General features: G+C 35.2%; 1 protein-coding gene across 2 annotated transcripts in view; it reads left to right on the forward strand.

The window, feature by feature from the left end:
• Positions 1-23878, forward strand: part of LOC136849039 (uncharacterized) — a 465615-nt gene extending 441737 nt beyond the window's left edge. For both annotated transcript variants that reach the window (XM_067121930.1, XM_067121931.1), the window contains exons 18-20: positions 9339-9664; positions 16785-16884; positions 23388-23878. In XM_067121930.1, the coding sequence (XP_066978031.1) occupies positions 9339-9664; positions 16785-16884; positions 23388-23806 (845 nt within the window). In that variant the 3' untranslated portion in view covers positions 23807-23878. The remainder of the gene's footprint in view (positions 1-9338; positions 9665-16784; positions 16885-23387) is intronic.
• Positions 23879-24826: the final 948 nt, after the last annotated feature.

Genomic DNA, 24826 nt, shown 5'->3' on the forward strand with positions numbered 1-24826 from the left:
TCCCCATAACTCAGGTTGAAAATGAGAAATATCTTGTCCTGAGAAGTGCTATAGTCATCATTTTCAATATAAATAGGTATTAAGGAATTAGTACGAAAGTAAACGACAATATTCAGTAATCTAGGAATCAAGACATTCTCGTTAAATATGTAATTTTTATCAATGTTATTTTAACCCAACCCCCCCACAAAAAGAAGGAAAATGATACACTGTCATGTAGGTAAAACATATCCTACAGATGAATTGCTGCCATGTAAACAATATTTGGGAAACTAACAAGACGAATCGCTTTTGGAGCCAAGATTATCCTTCCTGCACGTACCATCACATACGAAATGGTTTTACCACCATCCTCCACCATCGCTACCATTTAAAGGAACCGTTCTTTTATGGGTACTATCACCCCCAACCATCACCTCACAATACCAATAAACTTGGACTGCCTTGCTGAACACACAAAGTTTAACTTAGTTTGAAGACAGGATCACAGCTGATACTCTACCTGTAAAACCGTTTGCTTTTTTTTTAAATATTTTTTGGGGTGTGCTTAAACCGAAGAGATGGGATCTCACGTATGAAGCTGATTGCCTTTATATATATATATATATATATATATATATATATATATATATATATATATATATATATATATATATATATATACCTTAAAACTAAAGATAGGTAAGGAATTTTGCTCCTCTAATCTCTCTATCTCTTTCTGCTGGATCTCTGGCGACAGCCAGGGTAACTAACGATGACACTGGACAAGCAGAGTTCAGTGGGAAAAAACTTTTATGTAATGCCCGAATTCCTCCTTAAAAGTCGTTAACAATGTCACTTAACTCTACTGGATTATATTAAGATTTTTAATAATTCTACTGTAAATCAACCTGATGAAATACTTTAAATAAAATGTCAAGAATATATCAGGTAAATATTTTCCAGTAGAATATCTATACATACAAACACACACACATATATATATATATATATATATATATATATATATATATATATATATATATATATATATATATATATATATATATATATATATATATATATATATAATATATATATATATAATATATATATATATAAATAATCAACACACAATCACGTGTGGAACAGAAATAAATTTCTGACTCACATCAGGATCGAACCCAGGTCTTTCAGATATAGTGTATATTAATTTTTGTCATTTGTACACGCCTGGCTTCACTATGCTCACTATATGAAGCCACAATTATCGTCGTATGTCATCCAGTTCACCATACCTTTGGAATAACTTACACCCAAGGGAATTTGTAATTGATACGTGCTTCGTTACCAGCGGGATTCGAAACGTTCCGTGTTTTAGAAACAACAATAGACAGTGTCATTGGCCACTAGGCTATCAAGAAAGATATAAGCTGATATCCACTCAGCTGTACATATAACTGTCAAATTCAGGTTCTGTATTCAGAATCGACATCAACCCTTCTTCACCATGATAGCTGACTGGTAAGTTTGTAACAAGCGTTGATAATGAATTTTTGTCACAAATGCTTGACGTTTTCATGCTCACAAATATCAAGACATAAATATCGTATAAATTAAGTATATCTTAGTTTAACCAGACCACTTGAGCTGATTAACAGCTCTCCTAGGACTGGCCCGAAGGATTAGACTTATTTTACGTGGCTAAGGACCAATTGGTTACCTAGCAACTGGAATCCGAGCCACATTGTACCGAGGAATGAATTTCTATTACCAGAAATAAATTCCTCTAATTCTTCATTGGCCGGCCGGAGAATCGAACACAGGCCTAGGAGAGTGCTAGCCGAGTACGAATCGACCCATCCAATGAGGAATTATACATATCGTATAACATATAGTTCAGTGTATCTAGGGTATAACTTGCACCCAAGGAGAATTGTAATTATTGATTAGTACTTCGTCCCCGGAAGAATTCGAACCGATGTCTGGTTTAGAAACAACGATAGACAGTGACTTAGACCAATGAGCTATCAAGAGAGATTCAAATTGATATCGGTTATGTTGCACATTTGCCTGTCAAATTCTAGTTCTGTACATAGAACCGGACATTACTTTTTTGAATGGGAATACTTCAAAATGATTTCAGTATGTAATTCCTATTTTATTCATGGAGATATTATGCTTTTCATCTCATGCATATGAAAAATTTATGTCACTTACATTTTCTAAATTGTGCATTTGGCAGGGCAAAATTTCGTGAAAATGAAAGATATATTCGAATAGTAAAAGAAAAGAAAAATGGACACTTTTTCTTCTCCATCATTCTGTGTCTTTTCTCTTTACCGTTATCAGAATGTCTGTATTTACAGTTTCTCTCTTTGTCGAAACAAAAAAAACTTCAGCAATGAAGTAAGAAGTCACTGAAGGCTGCAGATGAATACCTATATATGTATAACTTTTTCTCCCTTTTCTTTCTGCATTTCCGCTTTTTCGCGTCGTCCTTTGCTGTGAGTAAAGCCTCGCGGACCAAAAGGAGGGACAGAAAGGAGTCCACAGAATCTGCAAAAATATCTGTGGTGGTTCCCTCAGAGGCATCACAGTCTGGCCCTAATATCCCGACGAATACTGCACAATAACCATAAAAGTCGTCGACGTGTTCATGGGAGGTCCGGGTTGCTGCTGCTGCTTCTTCCTCTTCTTCTTCTTCTTCTTCTTCTGCTCCCGCTCCTCCTGCTGATTTTTATATTTTGCTCTTCTACTACTGCTGTTGTTGCTGGCAAAACTTTGTTTCCGTTGTTGATAATATTGGTTTCAACTGTCCATGGGAGGTCCGGGTTACTGCTTCTTCTTCCTCTACTTCTTCTGCTCCCGCTCCCCGATTTTGTCTCTGCTTATCTTCCTGCTGATTTTTTTTGTGCTCTTCTGCTGCTGCTGTTGCTGGCAAAACTTTGTTTTCGCTGTTGCTGTTGATACTCTTGGGCTCAACTGTGCAGCCACTGCAGTGGGATGCAGTGGCAATTAGTTTCTGTTGGGTAGGCACGCAAAATTTCTTAGCAATCATCGCCATATCGGGTACGTATTGAAACGATCCGAAAAACGATTGCGTACATAACAAGAGAGAGCCATATATTAAGCCCACAATTCCCTTTGACAATAGAATTTTCTTAACAGTGGGAATATCTTACGCCCATATGGAATTACATGTTATAAATATATCTGCCCTTGCCAATATTTGAACGTCTATATATATTTTGATTTGAAAATATTTTATTTCCATATATATGTGTATAAATATATATATATATATATATATATATATATATATATATATATATATATATATATATATATATATATATATAATATCATATATATATAGTATCAGCTCTCTTAACTTATCGAATTCTTCACATTTTTTTAATACGCTTGTCACTACAAAGTCTCAGGTGTAAATGCAACAATATGAAGTAATTCTGAAGTCCGTTGCAGGATTCGAGCACGCCTCCTGAGTATTAGAACGATGTCACGTTGCCGACGTGGTTAGGTCGGCAACGTGACCTCGTTCTAATGCTCCGGATGCGTGTTCGAATCCTGCAACTGACTTCTGAATTACTTCATATTTTTGCATTTGCAACTCAGGTTTTGTAGTGACAAGCGTATCCAAAAAGTTTGAAGATTCCAAGAATTTATGAGGGCACGGTGATTATTATAATTACCTATGTATCTGGTAAGTTATATGGCCATATATATTCTATATATATATATATATATATATATATATATATATATATATACACTATATATATATATATATATATATATATATACACTATAGTGTATATATATATATATACACTATAAAACGAAGTTGATATAATGTGATATACAGTACTACGTTTGCACTAACGTTACTATAAAATTCCGTTTAATATCATAAACAGGCACCTTCGTATAAAGGACCGTAACGAGTATAAAAACGTAAAGATGAAGGTAAAAATACAAAGATTAGAAAAATTCGAACATACAAAAAACCTAATGGTTATCATCCACACCCGCGGTACCATATGCGGCAGTTGATAAACACAGCTGTGGCAACGATTAGCCAGACGATTATATAAACGTGGTAACATAAGGCAATCTCCTCCGTCTCTTGTATCTCAGAATATGTCTGGCAGTCCCAAACAAAATTATAGTGGTTTCTACAGAGAGTTCTAAATAATTCTATTTTTCCCCTCAGTTATTTTTATTACCATTTCTGGGAAACAGACAACACTGAAGAAATATCGCGAACTTCCTTTTACTTAAGAATGTGTTTTCTTTGGTTATCCTTCTTCTGGAAGAATTTTCCTTACAAATTTACTTGAAGAAAACTTTCAGTAAGCTTTCTTCTTCCTCGAATTGCAACTCAGGATTTTCCTGATCGTAATACCATCCGTTTTAACCTTCGACATTCAGTCATTCGAGTAGAGCCTCCTACAGGAAGAGAAAATTGAATATGATGAATAAATGCTTACTTCTCTTGACTCAAAGCTGTGTATTCTTCTTTTTCTATATTTATTTTCCGGGTTCTTGCATATTGAAACACCTCTCTTGATTTTGCAATGTGCAGTATGACCGAGGTCATTTTTCCGAAATTTCAGAACATGCACAGTCTCCGAGTCACTTTCTGCAGTATGACCAAAGTCATTTTTCCGAAATTTCAGAACATGCCCAGTCTCTGAGTCATTTTCTGTATGCAACCTCCTGCAACTTCCTCATCGGATGCTGCTCTGTCCAAATTCCCACGGGCGTAAATTCTAAGCAAGCATTAGCATCACCAGCCGGGTAGTAAACACTTGTCTGGGGCACAAAAGACGAGGAAATGTCGACGTCTATTGTTTATAAATCTCGCCGTGAAGACGTCCTTTGTTACAGGCTTTTGCCAAACGACCCATTTTCCTCTGGCTAAAACAAATCTATATAGCAGGATAATGGGGATAATGGGGGCCTGAATGCACAAGTTCCACCCGCTCTGGGAAGTGTCAGTCACCTCGTTAAGAGAGCGTGGGAATATGGGAAATGGAAAGTGCCGTTACCGCTCATTTCAGAGACGTCGAAAAGGCAGACCAAAAAGAATTTTTTTTACTCATTCACCACCAGTAGAATAAAATTTCATTTACGTTTGTCCTTTCTATTTTGGGTCAAGAGTGTTATGTTTGTTTCTTTGTCCCATTCGTATGTGCACTATGGTGTGTTGTATTTGTGAACATTATCTTTCAATGGCCATGCCAAAGATATCACATTCACACTTGTACACATAGTCGGGAAAGCTATCTCATATATATGTATACATACACACACATATCTATATATATAATATACATACCCTAGCTGTGTGCCAGCATGTATATTTTTTTGTAAGATTGTGTGGTCTTCTCTTTCTTTTGAGGTTTGATCGATCTTTCTTTTCGCGCATCTCATGATTTCTATATCTGCTGGGAATGTTTTAGGAAAAAAATAATATAAAAATGAAATAACGAAGGTTAATGTAGAATAGCATTGGATTTCAAAGGAATCTGAACTAAATTACCCCAGTAAAAGAAACTTCTGTCTCCACTAAATCATATTGAAAAAAGCAATCTCCCCCGGTATTTTTTCTTTCTCGCTCTCTCTCTCTCTCTCTCTCTCTCTCTCTCTCTCTCTCTCTCTCTCACCTAAATTACATTGGTAAAAGCAGTCCCTCTCTTTGTCTGCCTGTCTGTCTCTTCTCTCTCTATCTCTTTCACTGATGCAGCATAAAAGCAAATCCGGATTTCCGCAGAGTTCTTCAAAGGAATCCAGAGGCAATTTTCTCTTGCGCCGGGAAGATGTCGTTATATTCAGGTGGGAATGTTCAAAAAATTACTTCACGAGCTTATGAGATCCAGCTTTTCCCTTAGACATTCTCTATTAGGTTGCGAGGGTGTTTTATGATATTTGCTTGAATCTACTACTACTAATGCTGCTGCTGCTAATAATGATAATATAATAATAATAATGAGTTTACGTCCGGCTTGAGTTCTGAAATGTGATAGTCTGACTTTAGGTTCTGGGGATAATAATAATAATAATAATAATAATAATAATAATAATAATAATAATAATAATAATAATAATAATAATGATAAGTAGCTAAATAAACTTTATAGGTTCATCATATTTTGGTATATATCACTATATATATATATATATATAAAAATAAATAAATGGATGTATGAATGCCCTGTCCAAGCTCAGCCCCGATGTGTAAAAATGACAGATATCAGTGTCTAATCCAGGTGAAAAATAAAATGTTAAAAATGTATACGTTCCAGCATAACTTGATATCAACAGTGTCCAGTAATCCATGTTTTGAAGTCGGAGATTGAAAACAGGAAGGGGGCATTGAGATGAAAGATAAAATGTCAAAATGACAGATATCAGTGTCTAATCCATAGTTTTTGAGGTCGCTGAGATGAATAGTAACATTGAAAAGAATTTCATGAAATATGAAATGTCAAACCTGTCTTAACATGAAAGTGACAGTGTATACATGAGAGAGAGAGAGAGAGAGGAGTGTTAGACTTCTTGTCATTCATTTTCTTGGTCAAAGAAAACTGTTTCTGAATTGTGATAATGTAGCTGCAGGTGCTCGGGATGATAATAATAATAATAATACAATCACACTAATGCATAACTTAATAATCATCCCTGTGTAAAACAAAAGACCGGAATATCGAGCTTTCGTAAGACACTTCGATTATCAAACAAACAAAGCTTAGTGAGAATGCTACATTTGAAATTCCTCAAAAAAATCTATCAATGACTTTGGAAAAAATCACGAATAATAATATCCTTCCTTTTTATGTGTATTCAAATGAAGTCAGATCTCCCTCACTAACTGACCTTGGATTTTCATGGAAAAGGTTAAACGTTACCATTCAAATAAACTTTTTCCTATGGGTTTGGATCTTCTTTTTCAGGTTACTTTCAATTATCTTGTAATTCTTTAATAACGAAAGATCCGATTTAAATTACTGAATCAAAACTTTTTAGTTTCTATCTGGAAAAAGATGTTGGGCGGATGTTATGGATCACAACCATTGTGGAAAGTTGTATTAAGCTGAAGACTGATGAAAAATATCTAATGTTGTAGGTAACTACTTCCTGCAACAAAATAACATGCTGAAAGCAGTAAAGTTTAACGTAAATATAAACACTAAAGGGAAAAGGCTTCTATAAGAAAAATATATATATATATATATATATATATATATATATATATATATATATATATATATATATGGATGTATGTATATATATATATATATGGCACACACACACATATACACACTGAACAAGCAGTTTTCTCCCCTAGAAAAGGTGGCCCCAAACTGTGTTAACTATCTGTAAATCTTATGGGATGAGACTGATAGTCTCTTGTCCTTTGCTTCACGGTGTGTAAAGCGATGTAAGTAAGTTTGTCCTTATCTATATGTGAGTTATATAATATTATTTCAGGAATCATTATCGCCCGTAAATGCTAGTTAGTATTTGCCTTCATATAATCGAGACAGGTTTCGGCAAAATTTTAACTAAGAATTGGAAATATGGGATATTCAAACGACATTCACATTATGAGCAAAACATATTCGCAATGGGGATGCTGATGGAAATATTGAGTGGAAATGCATTTTCAATACTTGCATTTATTGCCCCTCGCCTCTAAAGCGAAGATTTTCTCGTTGATCATTCAATGTTCTTTAAAACAATTTATAGCTAGACATTCGACCATTTGCATAAATTGTACAGACATGCATATAAACACACAAATATATACATACACACAAACACACACATATATATACATATATATGTGTGCGTGTGTGTGTGTGATTGCGCATATGTGTGTGTAGGCATGTGTCTGTGAGTGCGCATCTTAATTTTTTGTACATGCTGTCGAATTACTATATATAAATTGTTTAAGGCAACCATTACAAATTTACGATATATAATATAATATATAATATATGTAATATGTGTGAGCATACCCTGTCATCATCACGTACATATAACAATAGAAATTCGATAATGGAAAATTATTATTATTATTATTATTATTATTATTATTATTATTATTATTATTATTATAGGTAGCAAACGAAAAGGTATACGAGACTGCCAGATTCTTGGTAAATAGGAAAGTATACAAACAAATGTTTATCTTTTAACTTATACACTATATGTTCAGTTGCGTAAAGTAGCACAAGCAAGCACATAACTGCTTGCTAATTACATGTGCGCAGTATATTATTATTTTAAAAAGCATGGTGAAGCAATTTAGTAAGCTATCTCATTGGTGAGCGAAAAGTTTATAACTATTTTGATATTAAGATATATGTTGTAGAAAGGGTTCTTTCTTCAGCAAAACAACTATAAGTAATAACGGTGATTTCTTTATTGTCACTTGCCGAAAGAGAAGTGGCGCAGTAAGGTATTACTGCAAGCAATGCAAGCACAACTTCCATGCATACATAATCGGGAAGGGCTCAAACGAAAGAACGAGACAAAATTCGCAGCCACGCTCTTCAAATAACTGCTGAATCAAAAAACAATTAAACGTCAACATATCGAAATCCATTGTCACTTTTCTACTTCATTTCAATCTCTCCTGATCCAGACGGTCTTTCAGGGCACACATTCCTCCTTTTCTCGGTCTCCTTCAACTCATCGTACCTATCATTCTCCTCTTTTCATTTTACTCTGTCGTGTATCTTTTTCTTACCGTGTCGTATCTCTTTCTTTTCATCGTCTTATCAGTTTTTTTTTACCTGGTCGCATATCTTCGATGACTGCCTTCTCAACCCTTTCATACACAAAATATACAACCAAAAAATTCATCACAAGTATTTGTAATTTTGTCTCCTTATCTGACACTGAACATCGCATTTCGCCTGCGTAAAGCAGGGATGGGCTTAATACATTCATTCAATCCAACATAAAAATTCACCACAATCTTCTTGTCTGCTAAACTATTTGCTTTAATCTTGGTATCTTCATTCTTCCTCAAATTCTGTGATATTAACCTTTTTTTCTCTCTTTCTATGGCATCGTCTGATGTAACTACCAAGCATCTATAGAAAACAATCATATCCTTCTTTCACATCCACGTTAACAATCAATGCTCTATCTTCTTGATTTCTTTAGAATCGTAAAACATTTCTGTGACAACACTGATTTTTTTTTCTTCCTACAAAAATCTTCCGAACTTTCACCAGTCTCTCCACCTTCTCTTTACCATCAGCAAATGCGTGTTTATCTACTAAAATATTTAATTAAAGATTGCTTACCTCTTTTAATAGGGTCAAGTCGGAAGCTCATTGAGGGAAGCGAAGGCGACCGGAGCAGCGGTGGCCCCAGTGGGAGCGGGGGAGGAACCCTCGGAAGTATTGGCAGTGACATCGTGGGGGGAGCTGTGGGTGGTGGAGCGGTTGGAGGTGGTGGTATGACAGGTGGAGGCGTTGGTGGAGGAAATGTTGGAGGCATGATGATGTTGGGCGCAGGAGGCGGTGTCAGCTCCTCCGGAGTGATGCTGGCCTCCGTGGATGGTGGCACGTTCGGGTCCTGCAATGGCGATCTTATTACGACTACATCCAGGGATTCTCTTCTTGGAACGAGAACAAAACAGGTAAGAAGCGAGTGCCTGAATTCTTCAGAATGACGCCATGCAAATCAAAATTGGGTAGTGCGTGTTCTTCAGAATGCAACATTATGAATTGTAAACAAATATCTTTAAGTAGCAACATTCTTTTTTTTTTCACCAGACCACTACAAAATGGCAAGCTTTCTATAAATCTGGGGTTAACACTGAAAGATTATCAAATATTAATGGTAATAACATACGATAGGATTTAAACCCATCCAATTTGCTGTCAACTGTATACAAAATCTCAAATTGTTCATTTACAATTTACATTCTTTTTCCTTATTTATGAAAATATATTAATAAATGCAACGTCTCTCTATTAAGGATTTCTGTTAGCCTGAACTGCAAACTACGAAAATAAACTCAATTTTATTGCAAGGCATGATATAAAAGGACAGTGGGATTGTTGCTAGAACTGAAAAAATCTTAAACCCAGAATTAAAGCTCAACATATTTTCAGTATTTTTCTTTCTGATGATGCGTTGCACAGCAACAATTTATGCATAAAATCTACATGCACAAAAATAGGACAAAATCTGCGATTTGTATAAATGTAAACGTTGCGTCTACTGAAAAATTTACTCAGCAATAATAAGCCTTGATACGGCATAGTTCCATTTGGCGCTAATCTGGATAAAGTGCAAGAAAATTCACCTAATTCACCATGTTGTAAAATGAAAGTACTTATAAACTTTAAAGGGCTGCCATTGGTCGTTAGAAGTGAAAACAAAAGTGAGCAATAGAGCATTTAAAGATGAACTATATTTAGAGCATTTAATTTATTAATTTATCATAATCATTAATATGATTTTTACAGCCATAGTATTAAGACCCAACTGCTAACGTTTATACAGTAAATGGGCATTATTTTACAACGAGCCGGCAAATAAGAGGCAGAATCAAGGTGTACTCTAATTTATTGATACAAAATCTCTGACAGATCAAGAACTCTTGCGAGCTGAAAAGTAGATTTTGACATTAGAAAAAACGGAGGGACGTTCTATATACGGTCGAATGTGTTTTCTCACACCTGAAGAATGGTTAACAATTCTATATACAAATTAGGAAGAGGTTTCAAATACATATGGTTAGAAAGCTTGCTTGGACCTTCGTTGGGAGGGGCTTGATACCGTCGGGGCTTATTTGGTGGCCCAGGAATTCCACAACTGTTTTTGGCCATTCACATTTGTCTTTTGGGACTATACGTCCGTTTTCTTTAAGTATTTGCAGGACCCGCCTGATATCTCTCATGTGTTGTTTGATGTTGGGGCTAAATATCAGTGACATAGACGACGGGGAAGGGTAGGTTGCCCGCGATTTCATCAATCAGACGTTGGAAGGTTGCACGTGAATTTCGAAGGCCGAAGCAGCTGTAGCTGAAGGCGTATGTGCCGAAGGGGGTAATAATGGCCGTTTTTTCTATGTCCTCCTTCGCAACCGGGACTTGGAAGTATCCCTTCAACAGGTCAATCTTCGTAAATATTTTGGCGCACTCCATCTGGTTGGTTATGTCGGCGATGTTTGGCAGTGGGTACCTGTCAGGTACTGTCTTGATGTTGAGTCCCCGGTAGTTGCCGCAGGGTCAGCACGTACCATAAGGTTTGATACCCTGTGTAGGGAAGATGCCCAGGGACTGCAGGCTTTTTGACATATTCCTGCCCATTCCATGTCCCAGAAGACTTGTTTGGCATGGGTGAGTTTTTCTGGGGCCAAACATCTAATAAGGGCATGCACTGGGGGACCTTCAGTGACTGGGTGGTGCTGGATGTGGTGCTTTGCGGGTCTGGTCAGGTTGTGCTGCAGGTCGTCCTTAAATACCTCTAGGAATTCCTGCAGGAAGCGACTTATCTTTGATGCTGGAGTCGGTGTGGGTGGGGTTACATGGCTGGGTTGTGTGATCAGCTGCTGTTTCGGTACGACTACCAGCATGTTGCAGGTGTTTAGGAAATCTGCTCTTAAAAGTGCGATTGATACATCTGCTGCGACGAACCTCCATTTGTACTTCTTCCTACGAAATGATAATTTCGTGGTCGTTTTCCCGTATATTTTCATCTGGGCTCCTCTGGCAGTGGACGCCTGTGGGGTGATGGGGGTTGGATTAAGGTGTTCGTGCGGGTAGGCTGGCATGAATGATTTGAATGCACTGGTGTCGACCAGGAACTCTGTATTTGATGTTTCGTCTACGACGAAAAAACAAGCAAAGTCTTTTTGCCTGTACCTGGAAGAAAGGCAGCAGAAAGCAGGTGTGTTGTCTCTTACCAGGCAACCGGTCTCCCCACTGCTGACATTTATTTTGTTGGGTCGCTGCTGCGACCCTTTTGCATGTTTTTTGACATGCGGCAATCATTTTCACATTTTCGGGCTTTGCTCCCGAACATTCAATGGTAGAAACAAATGCCCTTGGGACGTTCTTCTATTTTGGGCTTGTATTTTGGTTTGTTTTTCCACCATGAGCTCCTGTAGTGGTGTATGGGGCCAGTGGGGCCCTCTGGATCACTGTCTGTCTCTGTGTTGGTCTGCTGCTGTGGCTGTGGGGCGGCTGCTGCTACGGTTGGTTGTGTAGGCTCTGTCGGCTTGTGGGCCAGGTGAACGGCGTCAACTGTCTTTAGGAAATTGTCAAGTCCCTGGTTGCTGCGTTGGGGATGTCTGCGACTGTTTGGCAGGGTAATTTTGTAGTAGGACCTCCCTCACAAGGTCCAATGCAGTCTCTGGGTGGCCATCTGTGGCGGGGATCATAATTACCTGCCGTAGTTGCTTGTAGATGTGCGACAGCTGCTGGTCTCCTATTGCTGCCCGTACATCGTCTAGGAATTTCCTAGCTCTGAGGGCAGACTGCATGCTGAAGGATGACCTTAGTTGGGCCTTCAGCATTTCGTAGGTGATGGTTGTCTTTTTGTCTGAGCCATTCTGCGATCTGCTCAAAGACGTCGTCTGCCAGGAACTCGAGGATGGCATCAGCTTTGTGGGATGAAGAGGAGATCTTATTCGATGAAGGCCGGTAGGCGGATGTTTGCTGCCGCAGTTGTTGCTGGGTGAACAGGTGCTGGCGGTGGCGCCATCGGTCATCTTCGGGGTCACCAGTATAACGAGGCGGCGAGTAAGAGGCAGAGTCAGGGTGTATTCCAATTTATTGATACAAAATCACTGACAGGTCAAGAACTGTTGCGAGCGAAAAAGTAGAATTTGACATTAGAAGAAAAAAGAGGGGCATCTATATACAGTCAGATGGGTTTTCTCGCACCTGAAGAATGGTTGACCATTCTATATACAAATTAGGAAAAAGTTTCAAATACATATGCCTAAAAAGCTAGCAATGCCTTACATACATTAGTAATTACAATTCTGACAAGGACATAAAGTATCTCACAATTTAAACGTGAAAGCAAAATTTTACTCTAGCCTCAAAGAAACTGATGAAACATATTCACACGCGAGGGGTTCAATTATTGACGTAATAAAGAAAGAGTGGGAGAATCTATGTTTGAGGGGTAAAGTAAGAAATAAAAAAAGACTATTTAAATACAACGATCTTGGTATTTCTTGACGACACATTCATATTAAGACCTGAAAATATGATGGCTGTTAAGAAGACATCTCAGAAAGTGGGAACGGTCTTGACGGGTAAACAGAACTGGCAGAATTAGTACAGTTAGGAAAGATAGGAAAACACAGGTAAAACAAGATTGGTGGAATTTCACAGTCGCCCTTGACGTCGAACGGACCTAGACTCAATGATGATGAGTTGGAGAAAGAAAGATACAACCTTTCTTTATAAGAATGACAACAGTGGTTCCATAATGGTTGTGCCGGCAGGAAGCTCACGCGTAAAGGTGAATTATTGCGAAAAACAAAAACGATCATTAACGAAGATGTAGCCGAGTTATTAATGTGAACAAAAACAACTGGGAAAGACAGAGTGGACTAGAGGAAAGCCTATAAAACCGTGGAAAGCTTGGCTTAGATGACGTCATCTGAAAAAAGATGTTAAATTCTGCTGTAAAACATAAAAAAGAATTCATTGTTAAGGATTTGATATATCGGTTAAGGGAATGACCAAACTTCACTAATTTAGAGGGATCTGCAATGAATTTACCATCCAGAAATGATGTGATCGAAAAATATTAAATTCTTTAGGAACAGAGTAAACAAATTATATTTTCAGAACTTTCATACAAGTTAAATTTATTTTATACAAATGCAACTCTGATTATTTTTCAAGATGTGTTGGCAATGGAATCAGCAGTCAGATGAAAATAACATAAAGTGCAGGAAGAGGTTCCTTCACAAATCCTTTAAGAGCCATTCAAGACTAAATTCTGTGACAGATCCTTATCTGCCCAGTGAAGAAGCGAGACTCTGATAGACTTTACTGACAGAAAACACAGAAAAGGGCGGATAAAGAGTCTCAGGGTGAAAAAGTTGGGTAATTAGAAATATTGACAAAAGGACAAACAATATCTTAATTGTTTAAGAAAGAAGAGAGCCAAGTTTCATAACGTAGATAGATTTTTGTTTATTAAATGCAGGTCATTGTCTTCCAATTTTAGACAAGACATAGAATTTTAGCTAATTTTCAGCACCGGTGAACAACATAAAAGGACGTCGGAAATAACTTATGTACCTGATACGTTCAGCATAAATCTGAACATAGGCTTTCATGCTAGGCCTATACTGATAGAAATATTTATCAGGCACACACACACACACACACACACACACACACACATATATATATATATATATATATATATATATATATATATATATATATATATATATTTATATATATATATATATATATATATATATATATATCTATTTATACAGTATCATCAGTGATGTAATCAATGTAATCCATGAAGCAATACTACGTGAGAGGAAGGGCTCTTGGAGTTCTCGTAGTGCCATAGAGGACTATATGGGTATGGAAAGATCTGGAGAAAAGTATGGAAAGTAATTAAATCAGAAATCGGCATCGATGAAAAGACTTAAGAAGTAATACACTTAACGGTTTTATTTAAATAATTATGTTATAATAATATATCAGTACACGTTAAACTAAAATCAGTCCTCCAAAAAAGGGCAAAACTCCCAAAAGCAGACGACACTATGGTACTAACCAAGATATCTTAGATGCTGATAAATATATTCCATAGCATTACTCGCACTGAAGGCCTGTGGCAAGTAATTACTGATGCGGTTGTATACGGGAATATCTCACTGTAGTAATACACGATGTTTCTCAAACAAAATATTCTACAAGGATGTTCAGCGCATTTACACAGAAGTAAATCAAGAGAGAAACTGCAGTGAAGAAACGGATTTATGAATAAGAAAAGGCAAATGAAAGATGCAGTTTGAAGTGAAAGCAGTTCCAGGTTTATTAGCAATTTCTTGAATGTAGATGTCAGAGATACAGATGTGATTGATACAATAATGGAAGTGAATGATGTATGATTGAGAATGTTTTTGGAACCAAAAACTGAGAATGGTATCAAAAAAATTATGCTATATTTTGAGATGCAAAAGCTTATGAAAGAATCATTAGCGCTGGAATATGCAGGATTTTAGGGATATGTTGTAAAGGAGACAATTTACTGAGATTGAATCATTATGAAAGCAACGCTGGTATAAAAATGTGTGTCCATTTAACTCTTCGATATTTTAATGGATGAAGTAATGGAGAAGTTAGTTGAAGGACATTAGATATAAAGTTAGGAGACAAGAAAATGAGCCAATAACGGAATGAGGAAAGGCTGCTGCTTGCACACGATACGATTACTAATTGGGAATGCTGAGGGGAAGCTGGACACATTAGAAGACGAGCCTGAAAGTGTTTGCGAAAGGGGCGAGTTAGGGGTAAATGTAACTGGAAAACAGAAATGGCTGACGCATAGTAGAAGTCTGGGAATGTATGAATGGACTACTGAGCCAACTGTCCTTTGCTCCACCGTAGTGAAGGTAAACTGTACATAAAGAAAAGAGTTGAAGCTATAAGATGAATTCTTTGCCCAGTAAATGTTTTGTAAAAGAATCGAAAGTTTAAGAATTTTGAAGATATGTAGAATATGTTATTAATAAGTGTAGGTGAAATGAAAGCTCAGATAAGATTGAGATACTTCGATCACATGGAAAGCATAGAGGACGATGGGTTGGTTAAATCGATTAATGACTCAGAGATGTAACGAAGAAGGAGAATGGGGAGATCTTCAGTTGTATGACAGATGGATTGGAAGATGTATGGGAAAGGATGGCCCTTTGTTTCTAGGAGCCGTGAAAGTGGAAGCAAGATCAAAGTGACTGGCACTTTTCTTGCACCTTCTATATAGTTGCAGGAAGCAGAAAATAGCAAGGAAGTTTCCATTATAGAGAAATATTTCCGATTCAGCTGTTAATTACTATCACAGTAACCGCTGTATTTTTTTATTTGTTTCACTGGAGAACTAAAGTCAAGCAGGCAATATTGAAAAGGACAGTGCTTAAGCCACGCAATTTTAAAAGACCTGGCTATCAGCTTTGGGGTATCTTCTCCTAGTGACAGCAAGGCATATGATGACTAACGACAAAAATAAACACACACATGCAAATATAATATATATATATATATATATATATATATATATATATATATATATATATATATATATATATATATATATATATATATATATATATATGTGTGTTATATTTGCAGTGTGTGTTCATTTGTTTGTATTATGCCATCCTTTCATTTGGGAGGATACCACAGAAGCTGGTAGGCAGGTCTTTTAAAATTGCGTAGCCTGAGCACTGTCCTTTTCAATATTAACTGTAAAACTTTAATTCCTAGGTGAAATAAATAAAAAAAATCCGATATATTACTATATATACACATAACTATATGAATCGTAAATATTCCCTATATATTATATATATATATATATATACATATATATATATACATATATATATATATATATATATACATACACACACACACACACACACACCATACATATATATATATATATATATATATATATATATATATATATATATATATATATATATATATATATATATATATATATATAATGTATTTCATTGATATTTACCTCAACAGGCAGAACAAATGGAGACCTTCTGCGTTGAGGACACAACTCTACCTATTCTTGGGATCCAAAAGTTGGGCAAGAACACTGCAGGACACGTTGTCCTCGAAGGTTAGTATAGCCTGCTCTCTTTGTAAATATATATATATATATATATATATATATATATATATATATATATATATATATATATATATATATATATATATATATATGTGTGTGTGTGTGTGTGTGTGTGTGTGCGTATGTGTGTGTGCGCGCGTGTGCATATGTGTCGGCTTATCTGTGTGAGTTTTTATGTAAGCGTGGTGAATGTCTTCTGTTTTTTAGCTTATTAATTTTTTCGCTAGTTGTATCCATATAATTTCCGTTACTGATATCTAATATATACATTATTGGATTTTTACTCTAACTTGGGAACATTATAATTTTAAAGATATCATATGGATTTTTGCTTTAATTTTTTTTTTTATTTCGTAATTAAAATTTTGCCTAGCTATCCTGATTACAGTACAGTCCAAATGAATCGCTTTAGCACTGTCCTTAGTTTGAGGCTAATGAACTTAATCGTAAATATGTGAATGTAAATTTCTCTGTATCTAAACAATGTTAGAGCCTTAAATATTATAACCTTCGAATTATCGTGGAATTTGTTTTTTGCAAATACTGTATCGGCTCTTTCCTGATAAATGTATATTATCCATATGAGAATATTTCTCAAAATGAAGTTACTTTCTAAAAACGCTCCTTCGGGCTTTCAAAAAACTCGCCTTTTCTCTTATTAAATGTTTGTGGTTTGCTCATTGGAACATGTTGTAAATCGTACCTTGTACTAAATTATCCTTGCATGAATAACGTGACATGTTTCAGCTTTTACAAAAGTTGAATTAGAAAAGTTTGGACCTATTCGTTTTTAATTTTTAGAAGTCAGATGACAATAATTTTAAAGAAGTTAAAGTAAGAAAAAGTCTGGTTCATAACATTGTGTTAATGCAGTTAACTTCATACGAGCCAGTGTTTCTAGTGTTCGTGAAATGATCGTTTTTTAAATTAATAGTTCATTATAAACTTCTCATTCCCGTTCTTGTATTTTCTTTAATCTAACTTTCTCTTTGTTTTACCTTTTTACTGAACAAAATTCAGTCAAACAGTTTTCCTACGTTGCACACACGGAGGAGGAAGGGGTTTCGATGGAAAACTCTTCAGTGATATTTGGAGTACAAAAACTTATTTCCTGTTTATTCAATGTTGTTCGTTTTCTCCTAATATTATGTCAGTGTTTCATGGAAGAGACAATGAGTAAAGCTCCAATATCCTTTCTTCTTCGATGATCGACTTTGAGAGTAAAAGTTACTTCAAACGAAGCTGTTTCAACAGATGTATAATATTTCTCATGCTAATTAAAGTTACATTAATGAATAGTTCATCAGTGATTGTTATTGCCAAAAAACAATGTTAGCTCTCAAATTAACAATTAAATTTATATTATATCTTTAGAAATTGCGTAACTCTACAATGCATTCTCATTCCAGACATACGAGATGTATAATGAGTCACTTTATGTTAACCAGATTCAATCGGTTTTTCATATAATGAGGTATGATATGAGCTTTTATGATTGGAATCTGTTTTAATCTGACGGGGTTTAATAACTGACAACCAAAATCATCTTTAGTAGTTACGCTCTCATGTCTATTCTTTTCACAATTGAAGATTTATTTTACTTCTCGTCTTTCAGGGTCCCTAGAATAAAACCTTTTAAAGATTCCTAGATTTTTTTTTTTTTTGTTAGTTGTCATGGACTCTGTGATAAACTGGTTTCCCTGTTTCTACTTACGCTTTCGTTATCTGAATAACTAATATCTGAAAATTTTATTACAAATGAAATTTATTTTTTGTCTAGTAACAAACCAAAAGGTATGAGCAATATTATTACTCAAAGGATTATTCTCAGCAGAGCACGCGCATTCGTATGAATCCTATTTATAATCCTATTATCCTGCAAAGCAAGGCTTCACAATGTACGTATCTCAAGCGCGACAAGTGAAAAACTGCTGTGAGAATAGCATATAAACAAAAAAGGTAAATCTTAAGATAATACTATATATATAACACACACATATATATATACACATATATATATATATATATATATATATATATATATATATATATATATATATATATATATATATATATATGTATAATGATCAACTATTTGTTTGCAAATAGTTGTAAGAAGTTTGAGAGTAAACGTAAAAGAAATTTGTCGCGCGTACGCGCCCATAAAAAGCACATAAAGTATAGTTAGCCATGCAATTTTCAGAGTTCTGAGGATATAATGTGTAATGGTGGTAACTCCAAGAAAAAACGCAAAAGGCTTCGAGAAAGTCGGAGTTTGTATTAGAATATGTACACAGAAAAAGCCGGGAAAGGGGCTTGAGATTCAGTTAAAAAGTTACAAGATGAAAAGGAAGTCGAGGCTTGTTTTAGAATATGTACAGGGAAAAAGTCAGAAAAAGGGTCATGGGATGCATGTATAGAGTTACAAGTTGAAAAGGAAATAGAATTTTGTATAAGAATATGTAAATGAGAAGGGCAGAAAAACGGCATGAGATTCTGCTAAAAAGTTACAAATAACAAGGGGAGAGGTGGATGAATGAATGGAGCGTGGCGTTGCTTATTCTTGTAAAAGATACAAAGCTGATTAACGATGTTGATGAAAACTACAAACCATGACAGAATTTGAAAGTGCTGGGAAGAATTGAAAATTAAAAGTGAATGTATATTATGGGGGCGGGTGGGGGAAGGGCAACCAGGAAGATAACGCAATTGAAGTTACAGATATTAAAGGTTATTAAATATTATATATATATGTGTATATATATATATATATATATATATATATATATATATATATATATATATATATATATATATGTGTGTGTGTGTGTGTGTGTATGTGTGTGTGCATGTATGTATTTACACACACACACACACATATATATATATATATATATATATATATATATATATATATATATATATATATATATATATATATATATATATATATATATATATATATATATATATACATAAAATGGGCGTATACATGCGAGTTTATGTAAGTGTCCTCCCGTACCCTTTTTTGAACTTGTATACTTGTATGCAGCACACGGATATAAAAACGGCAGGAGAGAGAAATTTTTCCTTTGCATCCGAGCTCTTACATGATCGCATTCCCTTTACGGGCAAAGTACTGGATCGATGCAATAGTTTATGCAACCAGCAAAGAGTTACGCCGCCTAACAATAGCCATCCTCGAGTAACAGGAAGAGCGTTGTTTATGCCCATCTGGAGGCGAAAGTGCGCTGGGACAAAGCATTAAATATGGAAGGAGTTTCTTTTGGTATAGCTTATCTCACGCTCTCATGCTCCCAACGCCCAGCCACATCCCACGTTCTTGTCTCTCTCTCTCTCTCTCTCTCTCTCTCTCTCTCTCTCTCTCTCTCACACAGTTTTTGTACCTTTGCTACTTATCTGGCTTAACTCCTTGAGCTTGAGGCCTAGAATTCTCTCTCTCTCTCTCTCTCTCTCTCTCTCTCTCTCTCTCTCTCTCTCTCTCTCTCTCTCTCTCTCGTTTTGCAGTTTATTTAACAAGTTGCACATATATATTAACATTTGCGAAAAGGGAAATGATCTGGCAATCTATCCTTTCATTTCGAATGAAAATGGAAATGACCCATTTTGGGAAATTTAAACTTGAGAATATTTGAAATCTATGCTCATTTTATTGAGATCAATTGTTCCTGAACATAGTGAATATTTTCTCGGGCCCATATGCATTTTTCATACATTTCTGAATTTTAAACGGTTGATTTTGTAAAACTTGTACTCATATTCCATTCAGTTGAATATTGAAACTCCTACAGGACTAAGGAGGTACCTCGTGTATATACTGCCATAGGTGAAATAAGTTCTGCATGTGTAAATGCCAATTTGAAATCATGTAGGATTTAACTAAAATTCTCTGGTGAATATAAAAATTTACAAACTGAGGACAGAGCAAACTACTTGTCCTATGTCAGCCAGTCATAGTAGATTTTTTGAACGTAAATACTTCAGTAAAATTTATTACATTTGTTGGGAGTTGTTAGAAAATCTAAATCACAACTGTTAGCATATTAGGTAAGACGGATATCCAATGCTTAGTGTAAGTTTGATGCTTTTTTTTATTTCCATAAATGCATCAGTCTACTTAGTACATTTTTCCAGAATCATTACAATTGTTTTCACTACAATAACTGCAATGGAAGTTGTTACAAATATAGTAAAAAGAATTGGGCTTTATAGTAACCAACAGAGTATCAAGCCATGTGGCTGAATGAATATGAACTTATAACAAAACACGACATTTCATAATGGAAACAAAATTATCAAGTATAACATTACACTAAGATTGTTTATTGGATACTGGAAATGTTTATTCATCAGTTTGAAAAAAAAATAAAAAAAAATATGTATACTGCATTCTCAAGAGTACTGAAAACATCAGTTCCCAAAGAGATGAGTAAAACAGTCACTTGACAGCTCGAAGCAAATGTTGTAATCTGATTTATATAAAAAAAAACAGTATATACTTAAATAAATAACATAGAACGTAAGTAATTTCATATGTTTATCGTGATCACAAGAAAACTTTTTCTCTTTACACTAACTTCTCACAAAAGACTTTCCTAACTAACACTCCACCCACGGTATTCTTTATCTGCCCTAACCTACACTATTTTTCTCTAATCATTCACTCTTTACCCTGTTGTGATATATCTGTCAAAATCCTGACATTAACTTTCCCACGTATACTAAATAATGTTATGAAATCATAAGTATTACAGTAACTTCTTTGGTATTCGCACATACCAAAGAACAATCATTTCTCATTTCTATTCCTTAGGAACTTGGCCTTATACTAAACATATCTTACACACCTTGGTGGGCCACTCAACCAAATTTTCACCATGGTGTCGTCTCATCTCACTTGAGATATAATCAACTCCTGAAGTATTTACAGCTCTAAACTTTTGGAATGATTAGTAAAAATTACCAACAGCCACTAAGCGTTCTCCGATTTGCCCCAACGCCTTCAGTTTTCCATCATTCAAATGGGGCTCCCTTAAATTCACTACGCGCTACACCTCTTCCTTATACTTTATTCACTGACACAGAAAGACATCTTCATAAAGCATTTATCTCATCATATCTTGTATTGTGAGATTTATTTCCTTTTATTAAGCCATCTTCAAACATTTACTTCTAAAACGAATAACCCTTTTCCCCAAATCACAATCTGAGATTTCCTCACAAAGCTTCAGCAAACCTCCTGGTTCTCGTTACCTTTGTCATTGACTGCCTTAATCGCCCCTACGTTCTACCCGACCCACTACTTTTCTCGCTACCGTACATTGCATAGATTTTTTTTTATTTCATTAAGCGTCAAACTATTTATCCTGCCACTTGATTCTTGTCTCTCCTCTCCGAACCTTGCATAACACAACAGCCTCATTTACTTTTGTGATACATCCTGAGTTTTACATTCTCTCCAAAACGTTACAACCGTAACCTTTTCTGCCGATCTATTTCATATATTTTATTTCCTCCTAATATTTACGGAACACACCTTCTTTATAATTAAAACTATTTACTTCTATTCTGATGTCAAACTATGTTAATAATAAGATGTTATCTACAAAACCTCTCGCATCAATAATATCTCCATCTATTTGCTCTTCTATACAGTTTGGACAAGCATACTTGAACATGTTATTTTCTTTATCTCGAGTATACTTGTGAGCATTGTTCTTCCAAACAAGTATTAACAATAATGAATCCAGTTTTGCTAAAAATTTCGACGAGAATTTCGCCATACTCATCCAATAAATAAACGCAATGCACAACAAATAGGCCATATGCTTAAACATGTACATCTGAAGATAAATCTTTAACAAAACCAACTTTCCTCGTTAAGCAGGCCCAGCCAGGCAAACAAACTCAGACGTTCAAAAAACCCATTTTTCATTCTTCTCAATTCATGTGTTATATGACCCATTCAATCATCGGGCTAACATATCTGTACATTTTTACGAATGCTGCATTCGTCTTGATATACATTTATTGATGAGTTACACACACACACACACACACACACACACACACACACACACACACACACACACATATATATATATATATATATATATATATATATATATATATATATATATATATATATATATATAATATACATGTATGTATGTATGTAGTGCTTTTTAGCATAAGCACTACATACATACATACAACAACACATATATATATATATATATATATATATATATATATATATATATATATATATATATATATATATATATATATATATAGTGTATATGTATGTAGTGCTTATGCTAATATCCTTACATCTGTCCACATGAATGAATGATACATGCACACTGTAATTACTAATTGTTTGTTTTTGCATATTTTTTGTGTGCCAGTTATCAGTAAATGCATAACCCTACATTTCTCTAATATGATTCTTCTCTAACCTACAACAGGCTTGCGTCCCATGGGATCTCCCCTGAGTGCATCTTGTTCCAGCTTCCGTTCAACGCTTCCCATGACGGGGATGAGTATGGGAACTCTAGGCCGTGGAACGATGGCTGGCACTCTAGGTGGCACTATAGGTGGCCCTATGGGTGGCCCTATGAGTGGCACTATGGGTGGCACCATGGGTGGCACTATAGGTGGAACTATAGGTGGCCCTATGGGTGGTCCCATGGGTGGCACCATGGGTGGCACCATGGGCGGGCCTATGGGTGGCGTGGCCACAATGACCGGACCAGGTGTGATGATGGAAGCGCCCCAGACAAACACGTCTCACCTGGTTCACATAACTCTGACCCCCGAAAATATAATCAAGGAGAGGAGCCCGACCCCGGGCCCACGAGGCAACGAAGGTGTCAGTGTGTTATGAAAATAGATGGAACCTTACAAAGTGACGTGATATTAGTAAGGTTACTGTCGTTTTATATATACTGAAACATATATGTATATGTATATATATATATAAGTGTATATATATATATATATATATATATATATATATATATATATATATATATATATATATATATATATATATATATATATATATATATGTTTCAGCGTCATGTGTTATCGTTTTTATGTGACAGAAGATAATGAAAAGCTCATTTCTTAAACGAAAACTGTGTACAGAAATCTTCCCTTGTAGAGGGAGGCAAATATAAACCGAGTCTTCATAAAGATACAAAACCGCTTCTATATTTCTTCAAAGTATATGAAATCACTGTGGACTCTTACTGAGATGTATATTTTCTTTTTCGATCCTCACAGAGTTTACTAAGGGAGACATTATATAAACTAAACTTTCCATAAGATATTTAGGGTTTTCGAAAAAAAAAAGAATAGAATTTTCTTATAACTGTACTTGATTCCTTACAGTGTATGATGATTTGGTGATGAGTGACGTCATTTGTGTATGTGTAAATAGTAAACATTAATATGTATATGTTTGCCTATTTTTCAGTTATACATTTCTATATTAGAATATTTGGAAGTATGGGGATTAGTTTGAAAACCAGTTGCTTGTAAAAGAAACTTGGTTTCATTGTGTACTTTAATATTAACATTAGACTTTCTCAGGACACAAGAAAGAAAGCAAGAATGCAATGTAAGATAAACTTGTGAAACTGTGTTATCACAATAATTTGAATCAGGAGCTTTTGAAAAGTTTTTTTTTTTATTTTATCATTTAGAAGCGAGTTGTGTTCGAGCATATTTATCTTTTTTGTGACGACCGAATTTCTTTTCCAGTTCGTGTGTTTATTAGTTCATATATATTTAATTTATTTTTTATATATACGCCATTTATTGCTAAAAATATATTTAATTCTATAATAAAAGTTCAATGTAGAATTTCTCTTAAGTCTTACAAACATTAATTAATACCAAA

Source organism: Macrobrachium rosenbergii, chromosome 20 (genome assembly GCF_040412425.1).
Source record: "Macrobrachium rosenbergii isolate ZJJX-2024 chromosome 20, ASM4041242v1, whole genome shotgun sequence".
NCBI lineage: Eukaryota > Metazoa > Arthropoda > Malacostraca > Decapoda > Palaemonidae > Macrobrachium > Macrobrachium rosenbergii.